At 42.3% G+C, this 17,235-nt stretch overlaps 1 protein-coding gene across 1 annotated transcript; it reads right to left on the reverse strand.

Annotated features, from left to right (window-relative positions):
• Positions 1–4,972: 4,972 nt before the first annotated feature.
• KICS2 (KICSTOR subunit 2) lies at positions 4,973–16,755 on the reverse strand. Its single transcript, XM_031589524.2, has 3 exons — positions 16,297–16,755; positions 14,059–14,347; positions 4,973–10,352 (listed from the first exon to the last, which is right to left on the reverse strand). Exons 1-3 carry the CDS (start codon positions 16,529–16,531, stop codon positions 9,536–9,538), a joined length of 1,341 nt encoding a protein of 446 aa, XP_031445384.1. The 5' UTR covers positions 16,532–16,755; the 3' UTR covers positions 4,973–9,535.
• Positions 16,756–17,235: the final 480 nt, after the last annotated feature.

A 17,235-nucleotide genomic window follows, 5' to 3' on the forward strand; every position in this document is an offset into this window, starting at 1 on the left:
CTTCTAGACTTCCTAGTGCCTTCAAACAAAGCACCCTGTACTCCTTGTCAAGAAACACTCCCAATGCTATTTTCAGGCTTCGTTTTGAGGTGCCTGGCTTAGCAGGGATGCTTCAGAGCAGTTAAGGTTTTAGGGGTACTTAGATTATGAGCAGAATGTTTGTTTTCTTAGAAACAGCTGTAATCTCGAGTCAAGGTGAATATTCCAGAGGAGGGCCACAGAGATGGTCAGAGGGTTGGGGCACCTCTCCTGCATAGACAGGCTGAGGGAGATGGGCTTGTTCAGCCTGGAGAAGAGAAGGCTGTGGGGTGACCTCATTGAGCCTTTCAGTATTTAAAAGAGGATTAAACAAAGGAGGGAAATCAACTTTTTACAAAGGCAGACAGTGATAGAACAAGGGGGAGTGGTTTTAAGCTCAAGGAGGGAAGGTTTAGCTTGAATGTCAGGGGGAAGTTCTTGACAGGGAGAGTGGTGAGGTGCTGGCACAGGCTGCCCAAAGAAGTTGTGGATGCTCCATCCCTGGAGGTGTTCAAGACCAGGTTGGATGGGGCCCTGGGCAGCCTGGTCTGGTACCAGATCTGGAGGTTGGAGGCCCTGCCTGTGGCAGAGGGCTGGAACTTTATGACCCTTGGGGTCCCTTCCAACCCAAGCCATTCTATGATTCTACGATTCTGTGACTGAGAGTTTTATTCTGACACAACCAATTGGTTGGGAATGCTCTGCACTCCAGGAATTTCATTTCTCATTCAGCCGAAAAAACACGGATGATTGATTGGTACACTCTGCTTCTCTAAGGGTAAAATAGGACTTTATTAGCTCTCCTAGGGAAAAGACTACTGAAAGCAACATAATTTATGTCATACATACAGTGTACTTGTCCTGCTGGTGACCTATATTAAAAAAAATGAAGAAAAAAAAAGCAACACCAAGAGATACTGGTGTGAAGCTCACACGTAAGAGAAAAAGATTGTGTATTGGTCATGGAGTCCAAAAAATAAGAGAAGACAGTCAATTTAAATAAGACTGCATCAAAAAGATGCATTTCCAAGACAAAAACAAAAATATTGTAATGTACTAAAAGGGAGAAATTGAAGCAAATTTTCTTCAGAGATCAGCTCAAAATTATTTTTTCAAATGGGCACCTAGTATCTCACTGTATCATGTGCAGGTACAGACATAAGTAATATAAATAGCAGGCACAAGATTAAAGAAGTGTCTGGAAACAGCCTCAGTAGCAGAATTCTATTTTATTAACATACCTTGGACAGCAGTGCACATAATTACATCAGGCTTAGCAACTTATAGCTTACCAGAGGTGTTTTTTTCTTCCCAAACGTGAAAGAAAAATGTATCATCAGGATGCAAAAACGCAAATAGTCATATGGGAAGGACATGCACTGTCCAGAGTGAGTGTGAATATTTTTGTCCAGGAAGAAGATATGAGGTGAACTGTCATGTCCAGAGACCTCCTCAGATTACATCTATCACTCTTCAGTACAAAGATGACAAAAAAAATCTGCTCTATCACCATGACAACTCATGCTGTCTCATTGCCATAGTAACCAGACAAATACTGTTAGTTAGTCGTTAGAGCAGGCGGCCGAAGCACCACTAAAGAAGAGCCACCACTGCAGCCACTACGGCCATCACCACAGTGGGTGCTCGGCTCTGTGCTGCTGGCAGTCCCACCCAGCCCACCTCTGGGCTTTAAGTCCATCTCTTTCTGTGTTTCCCAGCCGCTGGCTGAGCTGCCCTCCGCTGGCAGCACTCCAAAACCAAGCCCATCTTCCTGCTGGAGTGCCACAACTGTACACTTAACCCATTTAATTGGCTGTGTGTTTGTTTTCCCAGTGATTTATCAGGCTAAGATTAAACATGACTAGAAAATTTTCATCTTCACGCGGAGTCAATGAAGATCTGCTCTATTAAACCCGTGCACCACGGGGTGGCTGTACACACTGCATTTGCATCCCATGCACGCAGCCACATTATCAGCTCAAAGGCACTGTCCTATCCCCTGAACAGTCATAATTTCAACGCAGTCACATTGAAAGATGTGTTTACTGTGCACCACCAAAACCCTCATTATGGTAATTCTAGTGCTGGTTTAGCCACAGTCACGGGCTCTCTGGTCATCATGTGTGGTGATGTACAGCATCAGCAGGGGGAACAGAAACTTATGACCAATGTCATAACCATCTACAAAAATGGCATGAGTGAAGATACTCTTAAGATGACTTCAAAGTCCAATAATTTGCTGCTGGGTAATGTTTTTCACCCAACTATCTTCCAGCATGGAGAAAGGAGGAAAAATACAACTGTTAATGTGTTTTGACCCAGACTGGGGGTGGGAAGTGGAACACGGGTGGTGGCAGAGCTTGGTGGTTGGAGCAGATATCCGTAGTAGGTTCTTGGCAGGGGTCCACTTCCAATGGACCTGGCCCTGACCGAGTTTCACTACCAAAAGCCTCTAACACACTTCAGGCTTAAACCCTAGACTGGTTCACCTTTGCCTGCCAGCAAGGTCTCCTTGAATGCCCCTCCCTCTCCCTTTTGGAGAAGGTCAGTCAGTACAGAAGATCAGAATGGGTTGCAAGAAGCCTCCTCAGGAATGTTGTATGGAACGCCGGCTCATGCTTGCCTTTGACAGACAACTACTCACACTGAAGAGAAAGAGAATAACCCCCACCAAAAAATTAGTGATGAATCTTCCCAGGAGCACTTTTCAAAAGACGTCGCCTTGGATAGATATGCCCCACTGGGGAGTCGTGTCTTGACCATTCCTTGATTAGAGTTTGGAGCAAGCTGACAGGGGGACATTACCCAGCTCCCTCAATGGGCTCTAACAGTCATTAGATCATGTTGCAATGCCTTGGGGAAAACAAAAACAAAACAAAACAAAACAAACAAACAACAAAAAAAAGTTTGTTCCTCTAATGTTTAGGAAGAAAAAAAATTGTAAGAATGAGGAAAACAAATCTCTAAAATGCAATGCAATTTTAAATGAATTGATAGTCTTCAACATAAAAATTGTAAAAGCTTTTTAAGTTTTTTTTTTCTTCAGCTCAGTGAGAAGCCCCTCATGAAGAAGATGAAAGAAACAAAATCATTTTAGCGCTCACATACAAACTAAGGTATGAAACAAGATACTTATTATTGCTGTTTACAGCTAAAACAGAACTCCATAAGTCACTTAGTGAGGAAGAAAGCCAACAATACTAAAACAACAAATCTGACTAGAGCATTAAAATCTACCACATGATAATAAACGTGTAGGAGAGTACAGACAATAATTCTATCCTGGATACAGACTGAGCTCACAACCACTTACTTTTAATATTAACACCACCCTCTAGTGGTAGTTTTTCCATCTTACCGAAGTAAAGAAGTACTTAATACATTGCTCTTACACATGGAAAAAATGGTACAAAAATTGCATACAGCTGTTTTCTTCCCTGAGCTGGACAGAACACTTGCACTTGACATTCTTGAAGGAATGTCAGTTTTGGGAAAAGTTCTGTCTAGTTTATTTCTAAATATGATTAATGAAATAAGCGTCTAAGGAAATGCTATCATGAAATGCAAAAAAAATAATAAGTCCCTATAAAACATGGTTGCAGAATAACCTCCCAGATGGATGCCTAAGTTCTTCCACGCTGGGTGAGCAAATTACTCTGAACCATGAAAGCTATGCTTTTAACATATGATTATTGTATCAACTCTCTGAAGACATTTCAGCCGGCAGCTTTGAAGATAAACATAGAAGAACTTGAAATAGTTCTGTTTCTTGAAATTTCACCTCTTTCTTGAATAGTTGGATATACTACAAAGCCATCAATGATGTTGGTTTCTTTTCCTACTTTCTTCCCCAGGAGCTGGTTGTCAACATCCTCTGGGAATCTGCTCTAGAGAGCATGGGGGCCCATGAGAGCTGGTCAATTTTCAAGAACCACCTTTGAAAAGCTCAGGAGCAGGCAATCCCACTATGCCACAAGATAAGCTAATGGGCTAGAAGACCAAGTTGGCTGAACAGGAAACTCTGCCTGGAGCTAGGTTTGAAAAAGAAAATATATGATCCCTGGAAGCAAGGTCTGTCTTCATAGGGAGAGTACAGAGCTTCAGTTTTCATCTACAGGGAGAAAATGAGAAAAGTCAAAGCCCAGCCTGAGTTGCCACTGGCCAACGTGGTGTCAGACAACAAAAAAGTCTTTTTCAAGTATATCAACCGCAATTGGACTAATAGTTGGAGTGGAAGATCACCTAATGAGAAAGGAGGAGGACAAAACAGAGGAATTTAATGCTTTCTACATTTTTTTTCTTCTTCCTCAGTATTTAACAGTACTGACAGATCTTGGGCAGCCTGGCCTCAGAACTGGGGTGAATTGGGGATTATGACTGGAGGAGCAATGACTTTCCATCAGTATATATAAAAGGACTACGTCAGCTCAACGTGCCGTAGGTCAAGATGGGATTCACCCTAGAGTACTTAAGGAATCAGCACCCGCTATAGCTGGACACCTTTCAACAATTTACCAAAGGTCATGAAAGTCTATGGAGGTCCCTGCTGACTGGAAAATAGCCAGCGTCATAACCATCTACAAAAATGGCATGAGTGAAGGAAACTGCAGACCTGTTTATCAGTCCCTGGAAAAGTTATGGAGAAAATCTTCCTGGGTGATTTTGAAAAGCACTTAAAGAACAAAGCTGCTATCAGGCATAGTCAACTTAAGTTCATTGAGGGAAAGTCCTGCTTAGCAGTTTGATCTTCTGTGATAGGGCCACTTGCTTAGTTGATGAAGGCAAGGAAGTGAACATAACCTTTCTGGTTTTCAGCAAGGCCTTTAACACAGCATGCTTCTGGACTGGTCCAGTTGTGTTCAACATTTCTGTCAGTGATCTGGATGCAGGAGTTGAAAACATCCTTTGCAGGTTTGCTGATGGTACTAAACTGTGAGGTTCTGTTGACTCGTTGGAGAGATGGCATGCCTGCAGAGGGGTCTAGACAGATCAGAACACTGGGCAGTCAGCAATAGCGTGAAGTTCATCAAAGATAAATGCCAGACACTCGTTATGGGTTAACCCTACAGGAAGCTAAGCACTGCACAGCTGTTCACCCACTCTTCCCACCCTGCCAGTGGGATGGGGAAAGAATTGGAAAAAAAGTAAAATCCACAGGTTGAGAAAACAGACAGTCTAATAGGATGGAAAAGGAAGGAAAACTAATAATGATAAAAGAACACACAAAACAAGCGGTGCACAATGCAATTGCCCAGCACCTGCTGACAGATTCTCAGGGACTTTCCTGAGCAGCAGTTCTTCTCTCTGGTCACCTCTCCCCAATTCGATCCATCGTGATGCCATATGGCATGGGATACCTCTTTGGCCAATCTGGATCAGCTCTCCTGGGTTTGTCCCCTCTCATGCATCTCCTCAGCCTCCTTGCTGGCAAGCTAATGGGGAAAGCTGGAAAGTTCTTAACTTAGAGTGAGCACTGCTGTGCAAAAACTAAGACATAGGTGCATTATCAAAATCATCATTGATGCTTCATGCCTGTCAGTTTTCAATAAATGATTGGATAATGCCCTCAGTAATATGTTTTAACTTTTGGTTAGCTCTGAAGTGATCAGGCAGTTGGACTAGATGATGTACAATGGTCCTCTCCAACTGTCCTGTCCTGTTCTACTCTACTGTTCCATTCTGTTCTATTCTATTCTGCTTCTCTCAGAAGCACGTAGACTGATTCCTTATTAATCCAGCAGCCATCGTTTCAATAAGTCATCACCAATTAGAGATGAGCCTGAGGTACCCAAATCACATTTAGGTACAGAAATCCTCACAAGTTCAGGCATGAGAGGATCAGAGGTATCACTTCAGTCTACCAGGATAGCAAAATAACGAGGGGATAGTGCCACAAATTCAACTAGCTTGGTCCAAGACTTATCCCCGTCTACCTTTATATCTAACAGAGAGTAACACACAGCTTTAGAAATTCACCTACTGTTGTTTTTTTGTGTGTGTGTGATGTGCAGTCAGTAGGTCAGTTGGCCTGAGACAACTGTTGTGTTGTGAAAATTCAGCGCATGAAATTTTGGAGTTCTCCAGCTAAAGATATCCTGCATGTAGACTGCAACTTCAGCATGGAAATGGTTGATCCACTACACCTAAGAATATTGAATTTGCAGGCAAAACAGCGTAGACAAATTGCTTATGAAGCTGGGGTGGGGACTCCATTTATCTCACTCATTCCCTACATAAGTAACAATAAAAAAGGACATGCTCTTCCCAAACACCTATTATTCAATGACAGTTGAAAGTAATCGCCTATTGCTCTCTCTAGATAGATACATATGAAAAGAAGAAGAAAATAACTTCTACTGTTTCTGAACTTTTCCTTCAGCACAGTTCCAGGCAGAGGTGAGCTCTACAAAATGATTTCCACACCTACAACAGGACTTAAATGGTCAAATTAGTAAATCATGCAGACGGATTCAGAGCATCAGATTAAAAGCAGAAGACTAAACCTATTAGTGCTCACAACTTCCCACCCCATCTCTCTGATAAGAGCTAGCATCTCCCAGAGTGGGGGTGCCTAGTTTGCTTAGCTGTATTGATGAGGGCAAAACCAGCCTCAGATGCCCCATCACAAGTCTAACTGAGCTTTCAGGTGAAAAGTGGAGTTGCAAAACCTTTCACCCTTGGAGTATTCTGACAATTTTACCTCGAGAATTACACAGACCCAGAAAGTCCTTGAAGAAGCACTGCTCTATTTCTGAAGAACCAGACCTAGTAAATACCCAGAGAGGACATAACTCCAGCCTGCTGCAGTTGCCACTGGTGCTGATGAAAGCAAGTCTTTTAACAACCGTCACAGTTGTTAGAAAGACCCAAGAAACAGACAATCTTCTCCTCTTGGCCAAGTTTCAATTCTCATCCCTGTTTAGCCAAGAGAATGATCCTATATGTGTCTTGATGCTTAATGCAAACACCTGCAGTCCAGCTGAGGCTGCAGCACCATCCTGCACAGCTCCAAAGGCACAGGACTTTGTTTGGAGGGGATGAAGGCTGGCTCTCCCATGAGAAGTCAAGGGCTCACCTGGAGTCTCAGCTCCCAAACGTTTTGTAAACATACAAAGATGTTGTAGACCTTGGCTTGGGTCTGACATTTTATGAAACAAATTCCTAAGAGTCAGCTAGTTGGTAGTAAGGGAGGCAAAGTTTCCCCCACTTGCATTCCCAGAGAGTACTAACTCAAAAACAAAGACTATGAATTTAGCTTGACACAGGCATCCCTAGTTTTAATTCAACACGGGACCACAAGAACTCAGCAGGATTATGCTCTCTTTACAGCTCTGAGTAATTTGACTTACACACACCAAAAAAAAACTCCCAGTACTTTGGTAGCAAATGATGCATATAACACACAGCCAAATATTTAGTAGCACTAAATATGTTATGAGATCAGTAGTGAGCTGCACAATTACAACCAGCATTGCACTGCTCTAAGCTTCAAATGTTAACTCTTAGCATCATATTAGCATGCTCTAGTTAATAATGTAAACCAACTAAGACTCTCAAAATCCCCTATCCAGAAAGACCTGTTCTGCCAAGATGGTTGCTACCTAAAGATTGGAAACAGGTGACTGTACTCATGCTTTTCTCCTCCCAAAGCTACTTTCTTCCCCTTATTACCGTGGATAGCTTGTCTCACAGGAAAATACTGCAGAGGCAGTATTCGTGCAACACTTTATTACACTGCTGAAGACTGGGAATTGGTTCAGGTGACAGCTTCCTCTCCCTTACTCAGGCTGAGGAAGTCAATAGCACAACATCATTACAAAGTCACGATCTGAAAGAAGGTAAGCACGCAAAAGACAGTATTGGGAGAGTTTGGAACTTCACTCAGGCAAAAGAACAACAGGAGATGCAAAATGCAATATTGCTAGAAACAAGTGGTGGTCTGCTGCTGGGGTATTTACAACTCCAGTGACAAAAAGGAGTCTCTTCAAAACCTTAAGGGTGAAACTGCAGCAAGACTGTCTTAGGAAAAAGGAAGAAGCAGATATTTACAACAGACCAACATCTAATTATAGCAAAACATGGAAGACTCTCTGTGGCACAAAATGCAAAACTGGAACTCACACTTTGAGATGAGAGCATGCTTACGTGACTGTGAAGAAATCAGTACTTGCAGGAGAGGTGAGACAAGCTACCAAAACCCTTTGCAAGAGATGAAGGTACTCAGTAAAACTTAATATCCAAGGGTATCTGTTCTGCTTCAAACAGTGTTAGCTAACTTGACTACAACAGCATAAACTGTACGTCAGAGCCACATCCTTCCCTCCTGAATTCCCATACAAGGAAACTGCATAATGGTCAGAAGAAACACACAGTATAAGCCTGTAAGTCGTGTATGACATGGGGAAATATCGATTCTCAACATGAACAGCACTTTCAGGATAATCAGAAACCACACTTCTAGCCTCTGGATTTGGAAAAACTAAGCAGCAAAACAGAAATTTTAGAATGAGGAAAACATACTGCAAAGGAATGAAAATCAAAATTCCAAGAGTTGCAATTTAGCTTACTTGTGAAAGCACTTAAAACAGAACAGAATAAAAACAACAAACTTCCAAAAATCTGGAAGTATATCCAAGTTGGCCCTGACAGCAAGTTGTAAAATAACTCACAAAGGGTATTTCCTCCTGCACGCTTTTTTAACATGTAGCTGAACAAAAGCACAATTTGAAAGAGCTTTGCTGCTTTTCTGTGCAGCCATTCCAATCTAAACCACCTGTTCAACCTCCTCCAGCTTCAGTTGAAGCCAGATACACACAGGGTCACATCACTGCAGGGAATGGTCTACTCCCAAAACACATTTCAGCTTTATAAGATTGAGCCTGTGTTCTGAAGCAGCTTTATGCTTCACAGCTTGTTCAGAATAAACTGTTGCTTAACAGACAGTATCAGTTCTCAACCATTTTAAAAGTGTTTTAATTAGCGAGTTCCTTTTGTGATTCATGTATCTTATTTATTTAAAACGTGCTCTTGCAGATTCACACATTTTAATATTCCCTTCCATCAGTGTACAGTTCCCAGAAGTAATTCCTGTCAGACAGTTTTTTGGTTTTCTGAAAATACACATTTTCCACCCTCATCACATTTTCAGTAATCTCTATAGATCAGACTATAATAAAGTGCATATATTCCTTTGTTATACAGGCAACTAAGTTGTGGACTGAAAAAAATAAATCATACTGCAAATTGAAAACCACACACACACACACACAAAAAAAAGCTCTCACTGCTGCCATTTACCACCCCACAGTTAAGTTATCCCACTGAATACTGCCAAAAATATTTTTTTCCCCCAAGAGTCAGTTAGCTGTTTTTTGTTTTTTTTTTTTAATTGAACTTATATCATTAAAAATAATGGTTCCTTTTTAATTAGATGATGATAATCATGAGTTTATGTAATCCTGGAAGCTGCAGTTACCCCAAGGCTGGCAGTCTGCCTTGACAATTTGTGTTACGTATTTTACCCTTTGGATCCAGGCTTCAAACTTGCAAAAGCTTTGGAATTCTTAAGGGAATGTGAAATTTCATTGAGAAAAGAAATAAAGTGAGAATCCCTTTCTGACTTCTTGGACTCAAAAATAACTACAATGGTGAAATGAGGTTCAGGGCGAGTCAGAAAATATGTGCTTTGGACTTTGTCATCGTAGAAGTGAACAACTTTCTCCAAACTGTTCAGGTCAGAGGTTCTGTCAGTCATAATCATGATTACGTTGGGCCAGTGCATAACAGGCCTGTCATTGGGCAGAGACACCACTGCAGGATACTGATCCACTCCTTTGGGAGCTTCCCTGTAAGAGTGGGGATGATGATAACCATGTCCTTGAAAGCTCTCCGACCCACGATTGTCAAAGATTAAGGAAACATTGACAGCATCATATTTCCGAATAAAACTGGAGATTTTCCCAAAGTAATCAGGATTTGTTTTAGCAGTCAGAGTTTTCATTTCAGACGCGGTCGTTTGTCGGCTAAGGGCCTCGTGAAAGTAAAAGCTAAACTTGGCAAGGAGAATGTTTTTGAGTTTCACCAGCCAGAGGAAGAGGTGAGGAGGTTGTACAGCTTTCTGAGACTGCCCCCCAAACAGATGCTTCTTGGTCTCTCGTTGTTTTTCAAATATCTGGCCCCAAGTCTGTAGCTTTGTGTGAGCGCTGTGCAAGTTGACCAGGGATGGAAGGAATTTCCACTCTGAGATCTGAGCCTGAGCCTTTAAGAGATGCGCAAGCACATCTACTTCCAGCTGGAAACTGCTTTCAAGAGGACTGAGGATTGGATGATGAAATCTAGAAAACACAACATTATTCAAGACATGAGAAATTCTATACACAAAAGCTAGTGCTTCTCAATTCACAACAGAACACAACACATCAAGGCAGACTGAAGCATAAGCCAACAAGTTATCTTGTTAATTTAAGAATTCCTACTTAGGACAAACGTTTTAATAAATATACAGCATACCTACATCAGCCTATATTGATTCACAAGCTATTACAGAACCATTCCTCTTTAAATTCAAGTGGTTTTGTTTCAATTAATCTTCCAGTGGCAATATGTCTTGATAGTTGTCAAACAGTACTAAGATATTAAGTTTAAATAAAGAAAGTTATGTTATAAATTCACTGCTCACGTAGGGAAGTTATGAGGAAACCAACTTGAGCTTTCTTTCTTTCCTTTTTTATTTACAATAAAACACTAAAACTGTGATGGGAAATAAATCAGCAGAACCACGATTAACTGTATTTACTGTTGAACCCATTCTCAAGTTTGAATGTTGGTGTGCCAGGAGTAATGAAGAGGAAAAATATTCAGTAGAATCTCATACTTTAACAGTAAAAGATTCTCTAACTCTCAGCACATCTCCCTCTCTAAGAATTCAGGGCAAGACCAGCTCTCAGTTTAACAGATGCTATGAAAATCTCATCCATAAGGTAGAAGTGCCAATGCACATCTTATTCACTAGAGTGACCGTACCATTAGGACAAGTCTCAGTGAAATGGAGTTTTAATTGATACATTTTATAGCTTTCTCTTCTCCCACCTTTTGTCTATTTTATCTTAGCTTTACAGAGGGGGAAAAAAAAACAAGCCAAACCACCCCACCACAAAAAACCTCACTCAGATCCAGTCTACTTCCTTCTCCTCATCACTCAAACTCATAGATTTGTAACACTGGAGATAAATACACTTTAATGCAAATTGTGCAGAACTGCTCCACTTACAGAAGGTAAATACTCAACTTCTGAAAGAAAGAACTTCAGCTAAGACAGAAGAAGCCTTTTTAATACGTGTTCCCATAATATGCACTTAGGTGACCTCTTCAAGAGATCTCCAACAAAGAGCAACCCACACTTTGGTTCAAAACCAAAACATTTCATTTTGTTGTAGGCCAAAACAATGGACAAGAAATTTAAGCTTTTCCCCCTCTTCCTCTTCACTACTTTTTCTTTGGCTTTTCACTCAGCTTGCTACCAAAACATCAATGCTTCAGCTTGTAAAAATTGTCTGATAGCCTTATTATTTTTCAAGGGTCCCCTTTTTTCTTGACAGCCACAATACATACTTTTGAAAGGATTTGCTTCTAAGACGTAAGTTCAAACTTATAAAAAAAAAAATTAAATGATGAATGTGGTAGATCAATCGATTTCCCCCCACTCATTCATGAGAGCACAGGGGTGATGGTTCTGTTCTCCAGACTACAAAGATGACATTTTTCTTCAACTTCTTAATTTCTTTCTCTAAATCACAGATGCATACAAAGCTACAAAACACTGACTAGATGAAAGCATTTAACACAAGAATAATTACATCAATACAGATTATTTATTCATTATATATTAAGCTTTTATAGACCTGAGGCTGTTTTACTTTCTCCAATTGAAAACATAAACATTCTCCTCCCATACAGTGCCTCCTTCATCCCACAAAAAAAAAAGTTCAAAAAGTTCAGGAAATGCTGATTTTCCAGCTGTATTTTACAGAAAACATAGAGGAAAATGTCTTCTACTGGCTTTACAAGGCAGGAATAAGCACTAACAAAATAGCTTCCAATTGTTCAGAGATTGATGATTTTCAGATGTAAAGGAAAGAAACTGAGGCCAGAACCTGCTGGAAAACAGATGCCCCACTTGGCTTACAAGTATTGATTGATAAAACAGTGCACACCCTCACCTATAAGTGAGGACATATTCCCAGAGGGAACAGACAGCATAAGGGTGAGTTTATCTGACCTTTCACTTGAGAGAGTCAACAGACTGACAGAGAAATGCTATATGGCAAACACACATAACAGCCCTCAGAAACTGCTCTGAGATTGGACACAACTAAAAGAAAGAACGAAGGATGGACTTTGTTTCAGAAATATCCTCTACAATACTGGGGAGAACCAAGCTACCCAAACTGCTTTAGTAGCATCTTAGAACGTCTCCATCATTTTACGGTTCATTGGATTAACAACCCTGAGACTGTAAGGGTTTACAAATCAAGAACTGCCAAAAATTACTAGTAAGATTATATAAATTAGGCTTCTAAATAACAATGTTACGCAACAATTTCCTTAAAATTATTAACAAAAGCAAGGGGAGTCAGCTGCAGTGCTTAGGTTTGGAATTTTAGAAACACTGTCAGCAGCACTGAATTTTTTTTAATGTACATTTAAAAAATCTTAACTAAAAAAAAACCTCACAATATTTCACCCAAATGTCTTCTTAGATGCTACTTCACTAACAAAGATTAAAAAGAATCCAACTACACTTGAAAACTATCTTCCTAAAACATCTATCTTGTTTGGCTTTTAAAATAAAAGCATTTTTACAGCCATTTTTGTCTGCTGTCAAGTTACTCAAAATTTCTTTTCTTTTTAAAATGCCACCACTTGCACAGATCACATTTTAGCTGACTTTGAGATCTTAATGTAAGAAATCACAAAGGCAAAACCACTAAGGACTTTGTGCTCCTTCTACTAACTCCAGTAGCTCTCAAAAGAAGTGATAACAGAAGACCATAAAACCCTTTCAGGAGGATCAGAAACAATAATAGTCTATACTAAAAGCTAACAATATTGTGAAATTAATCTGAAATTTACTCAGATACAGCTACAAACTAATGCATGGCTTTAGAATGTGTTGGCTCAATTCTAAGTTTAAAACAAAAATCAGCATCTGTTCTATTCCTAAACCAACTTCATAGAGACACTGAATGGCCTGAGTTGAAAAGGACCACAATGACCATCTAGTTTCAACTCCCTGCTATGTGCAGGGTCACCAACCACCAGACCAGGCTGCCTGGAGCCACATCCAGCCTGGCCTCGAATGCCTCCAGGGATGGGGCATCCACAACCTCCTTGGGCAACATGTTCCAGTGTGTCACCACCCTCTAAGTGAAAAACGTCCTCCTAATATCTAAGCTAAACCTCCCCTGCCTTAGTTTAAAACCACTCCCCCCCATCCTATCACTATCCATCCTTGTAAACAGCCATTCCCCTTCCTGCTTATAAGCTCCTTTCAAGTACTGGAAGGCCACAATGAGGTTTCCCTGGAGCCTTCTCTTCTCCAAGCTGAACAATCCCAGTTCCCTCAACCTTTCCTCATAGGAGAGGGGCTCTAGCCCTCGAGCCCTTTTCACTCAAGTCTATATTGAATTAAGTCCTTGTTTATCCTACAAGCACAGCAATGGACGTAAGAATGGAATTCTTGCACTTTTCCCATAAACAACATTATTCTTTGCTCTCTGCTGAGTATGAATTAAGAAATAGGGAAGATGGCTCCTGTAAAGTAATGAATAGAATTTTCTGGGTTTTTTTGAGAAGTCTTACTTTGAGCTCTCAGCTCAAGGGTGGTCGTTGCTCACCAACACTCACTTCATGCATGAATTCATGCAAGGAGCCATACTCCTCAGCAATGAAAAGACAGCAACATCTTTAGGCTTTCAGCCTTAATATAATTTATTGCAGATCACATGCCCGAGTACTTACTGTCAGAAAATAAGCACTGACCTTGAGCTATATTTCTTTAAGATGGATTCCAAAATGTTTACCAGTTCCTCAGAGTTAATGAACTTTTGGGTGCTGAGCGTGTACATTTTTTCATAGAAGTCAGCAATTTCCATCCGAGCCTGAACAAAAAAACAGAGCTGTTCAGACAGGTGAGAAAGCAGCTCTTCCAAGTGAGGAGCTGTTCCTCCTAGTGCATTGCGACCCGTCGCCACCACCTTCTTCAGCTCATTATGCAGAGATGTGTAGATGGTTCGGATGGAGTCCTTTCGGCTGAAGAATGACTGACCACCTGTTCAGATAAATATGGAGGTATTACCAAATTCCAGGGAGAGGAAAGACAGACAGCAATACTGGAAAACAAAACCACATTTGTTTTTTCCCCAGGTGTTCCTAGGGGTTTTTCATCAAGAAATAACTTTCAGCCTATTATTTTGCAAGGATGAATTGCACACAGAAGCACTCTGTGTAATTTGATGCAAGTCGTGCCTGCCCCAATTCTTATTTCAGCAGCCAATGACTGCTGCAAAATTTCTTCAAATTCTTCACACCTGTCTTAGCTACAGTATGGGCTTTTTAACAACAAGGGTTTAGTTAACTCTGCTACTATGATAAACTGTTATCTATGGAAGTCATGAGTCAACATGAGGTTTTAATAGGCTCAGCTGCTGTTAACAATTCTAAAACTTTAATGGAGAATTCCCTTAATAACACCCCCTCAAACACAGAACACGCAGACTTGCACAGCAGCCTTTACATGGGAAACATGATATTTGTGTGGACAAACCAAATGTTTCCAGTTCCTACCCTACCTTAACACAAACCAGAAGTCAAAGGGGAAACAACAGTTTATCTCAGTAGGACCACAGTGCAGGCTAATTCATAACTAAAACTGAGAAAAAACAAAGTCAACGCTTCACTTGCTTAACATTATGATTATTTTAAAATAAATAATTTAAAAAAAAAAAAAAGTAATTGTGAAAAGGTTTGGGTTGGAAGGGACCTTAAAGATCAGCTAGTTCCAACCCCACCACCACCAGGGATACAGACAAAATATATTCCTCATTGATGTTACCAAAAGACTGTGCAAAAGTACTACTCTTATTTCGTTATTTTCATTTCCAGATGGCTTTATGTGCTGCTGTGGCACTCATGAGCTGCAGCAGAGCAAGGATCACAAAGAATGAACCTGCAGAACTTTGTTTTTTTTAAGAGACGTCAGGTTCCATTTTGAAGCTGCTTACAACTTTCATAGTGGTGTATAGTCCTTTCCACATCTATTTTACACACGTAATGTTCAAAAGTTTCATTAGCAATTTGTAGCAGAAAAGCATAGAACTGGTTATCATGGAAAAACAGCTCCAAGCCAAGAGCTGTCCCAGGATCATGGCAGGGGAACAGACACCTATTGCTGCTGTTCTTGAGGTATGCATGCAAACAGAACTATGCAAGTCCTTTACAATATCAATTCTGCACTTTCTGTAAGAACCAAACACACTTTTAGAAGTCTGCTTTACAATAAGCTTTTTCCCTCTGTAAAATTCTTCCTATAAAATAGTTTAAAGTCACCACTTCAACATAAACACCATAGGAGAACTTTCTTGTTGCTTTACTGCATTATACAGCAGACTTGCATCCCTTGATCCAATGTCCATGCCAGTCTGCAGTTCAAAGAGAAAACAAGTAGCTCTGCTCAGAGGACAACATGATGATGGCTTGTCCTGTGTGAGTTAGTTTTCTCTTTTCAGAGAAGCAGCTAAGATTGTGGCCAAGGTTTCCTGAGATCCTGCAGCATCTACATGAATGGACAACCTTCAGGAGACAATCTCCAGCCCTGAGTACTTACACACGTTCTGACACACACGCTGTTCTTGTTTTAGGGCCTGGAACCACAAAGTGAAAGAAGCTCTTGGCGACCCCACTAAGCTCACCTTTGCCAGAATCTCAGCCAAGTGCATACCCACCCGGAAACAGAGCTGGCTACAGCTCGGGAACCGCAGCCAGGCTGCTTATTCCCCAGCACAGGCTCGGAAAGACTCGCTGTGCCAGCCGCAAGACACCCTTCGGGATAACGCGAACGTCAGAGCGCACGGAGGGCGCGGACCCAGCGCTCGCGTTCCACACACGCGCTGCACTCCCGCGCTTCCCGCAAGCCCGCCCGCTTCCCCTCCCCGCCACGGCGGGACCCGGAGCAACGCGGAGGCCCGCTGGGACCGTGTCGGGGCCCGAGGGCGGCGGTACCTAGCTTCTGGCCCAGGAAGGTCATGCTGTGGTAGGCCTTCTCGGCGGCGGCCAGGTGCGCCAGCCCCGCCAGCAGGGCCAGCCAGCTGGCCCCCGCGCTCTTGTTGGCCTCACGTTCCTTCTCCACGTTGTCCTTGGCCTTATCGTACGAGAAGATGCCCAGGTGGGAGAAGAAAGTCTCCAGCACCGCCTGCTCCACCGGCACGGGCGCGCCCAGCGGGATCGACTCCCCCATGCCGCCGCCGCTTCCGGGTTCCGCTCCCAGCCGAACGAGGAGCCCCGCTCGCGCCGCAGCCCCCGGAAGTCCCTGTCACGTGATGCGGGCAGAGACGGGCGGGAGGGTTGCGGTCACGTGAGGTACGACGGCCCTCCCCGTCATGCGGCGCGAGAGCACAGATGGGCGCAGGGCATGCCGGGAGGCGCCGCTCTTCTGCGCGTAAGGCGCTGGCCGTCCCCGCCAGCCAAAAGAGAACAGGAGTGCGCGGAGCACGGGGTCTCCGTCCTGAATTGTTTCCTCTGTAGTTTCAATCAGAGGCCGCTCTCATGCTACATTGTTTTCTCCATTAAGTGCCCAGAGCACAAGGGCTTCTGGGCAACGGTAGCTTGGATCCTAAAGCACCACTCCGGCACGATCTCCCACCTTGTACAGACCTGTGGCATTGCAGCTTCCAGTCCCACCTGACATTTCTGCAGCCATTTTAGGGATCCTCAATTGCTCAACCCACTGAAAAGGAGAACTAATTTAACCTCTAGACAGATGAACTCCTTGAACAGATTGGAAAAATGAGTACAGCATAAAGCAGAGCTGTGACACAAAGCCCACAGAAAGGGGGCTGCTGTGACAGCATTGCCTGTTCCAGCTCCTGAGGAACATCAGAGCTCTGTCCCACCCACCTCCTTCTACTGAAATTAGCAGGCACTTCTCTCTGCATTGAGCTG

The sequence above is a fragment of the Phasianus colchicus genome, chromosome 1 (assembly GCF_987193195.1).
Source record: "Phasianus colchicus chromosome 1, bPhaCol1.hap1.1, whole genome shotgun sequence".
NCBI lineage: Eukaryota > Metazoa > Chordata > Aves > Galliformes > Phasianidae > Phasianus > Phasianus colchicus.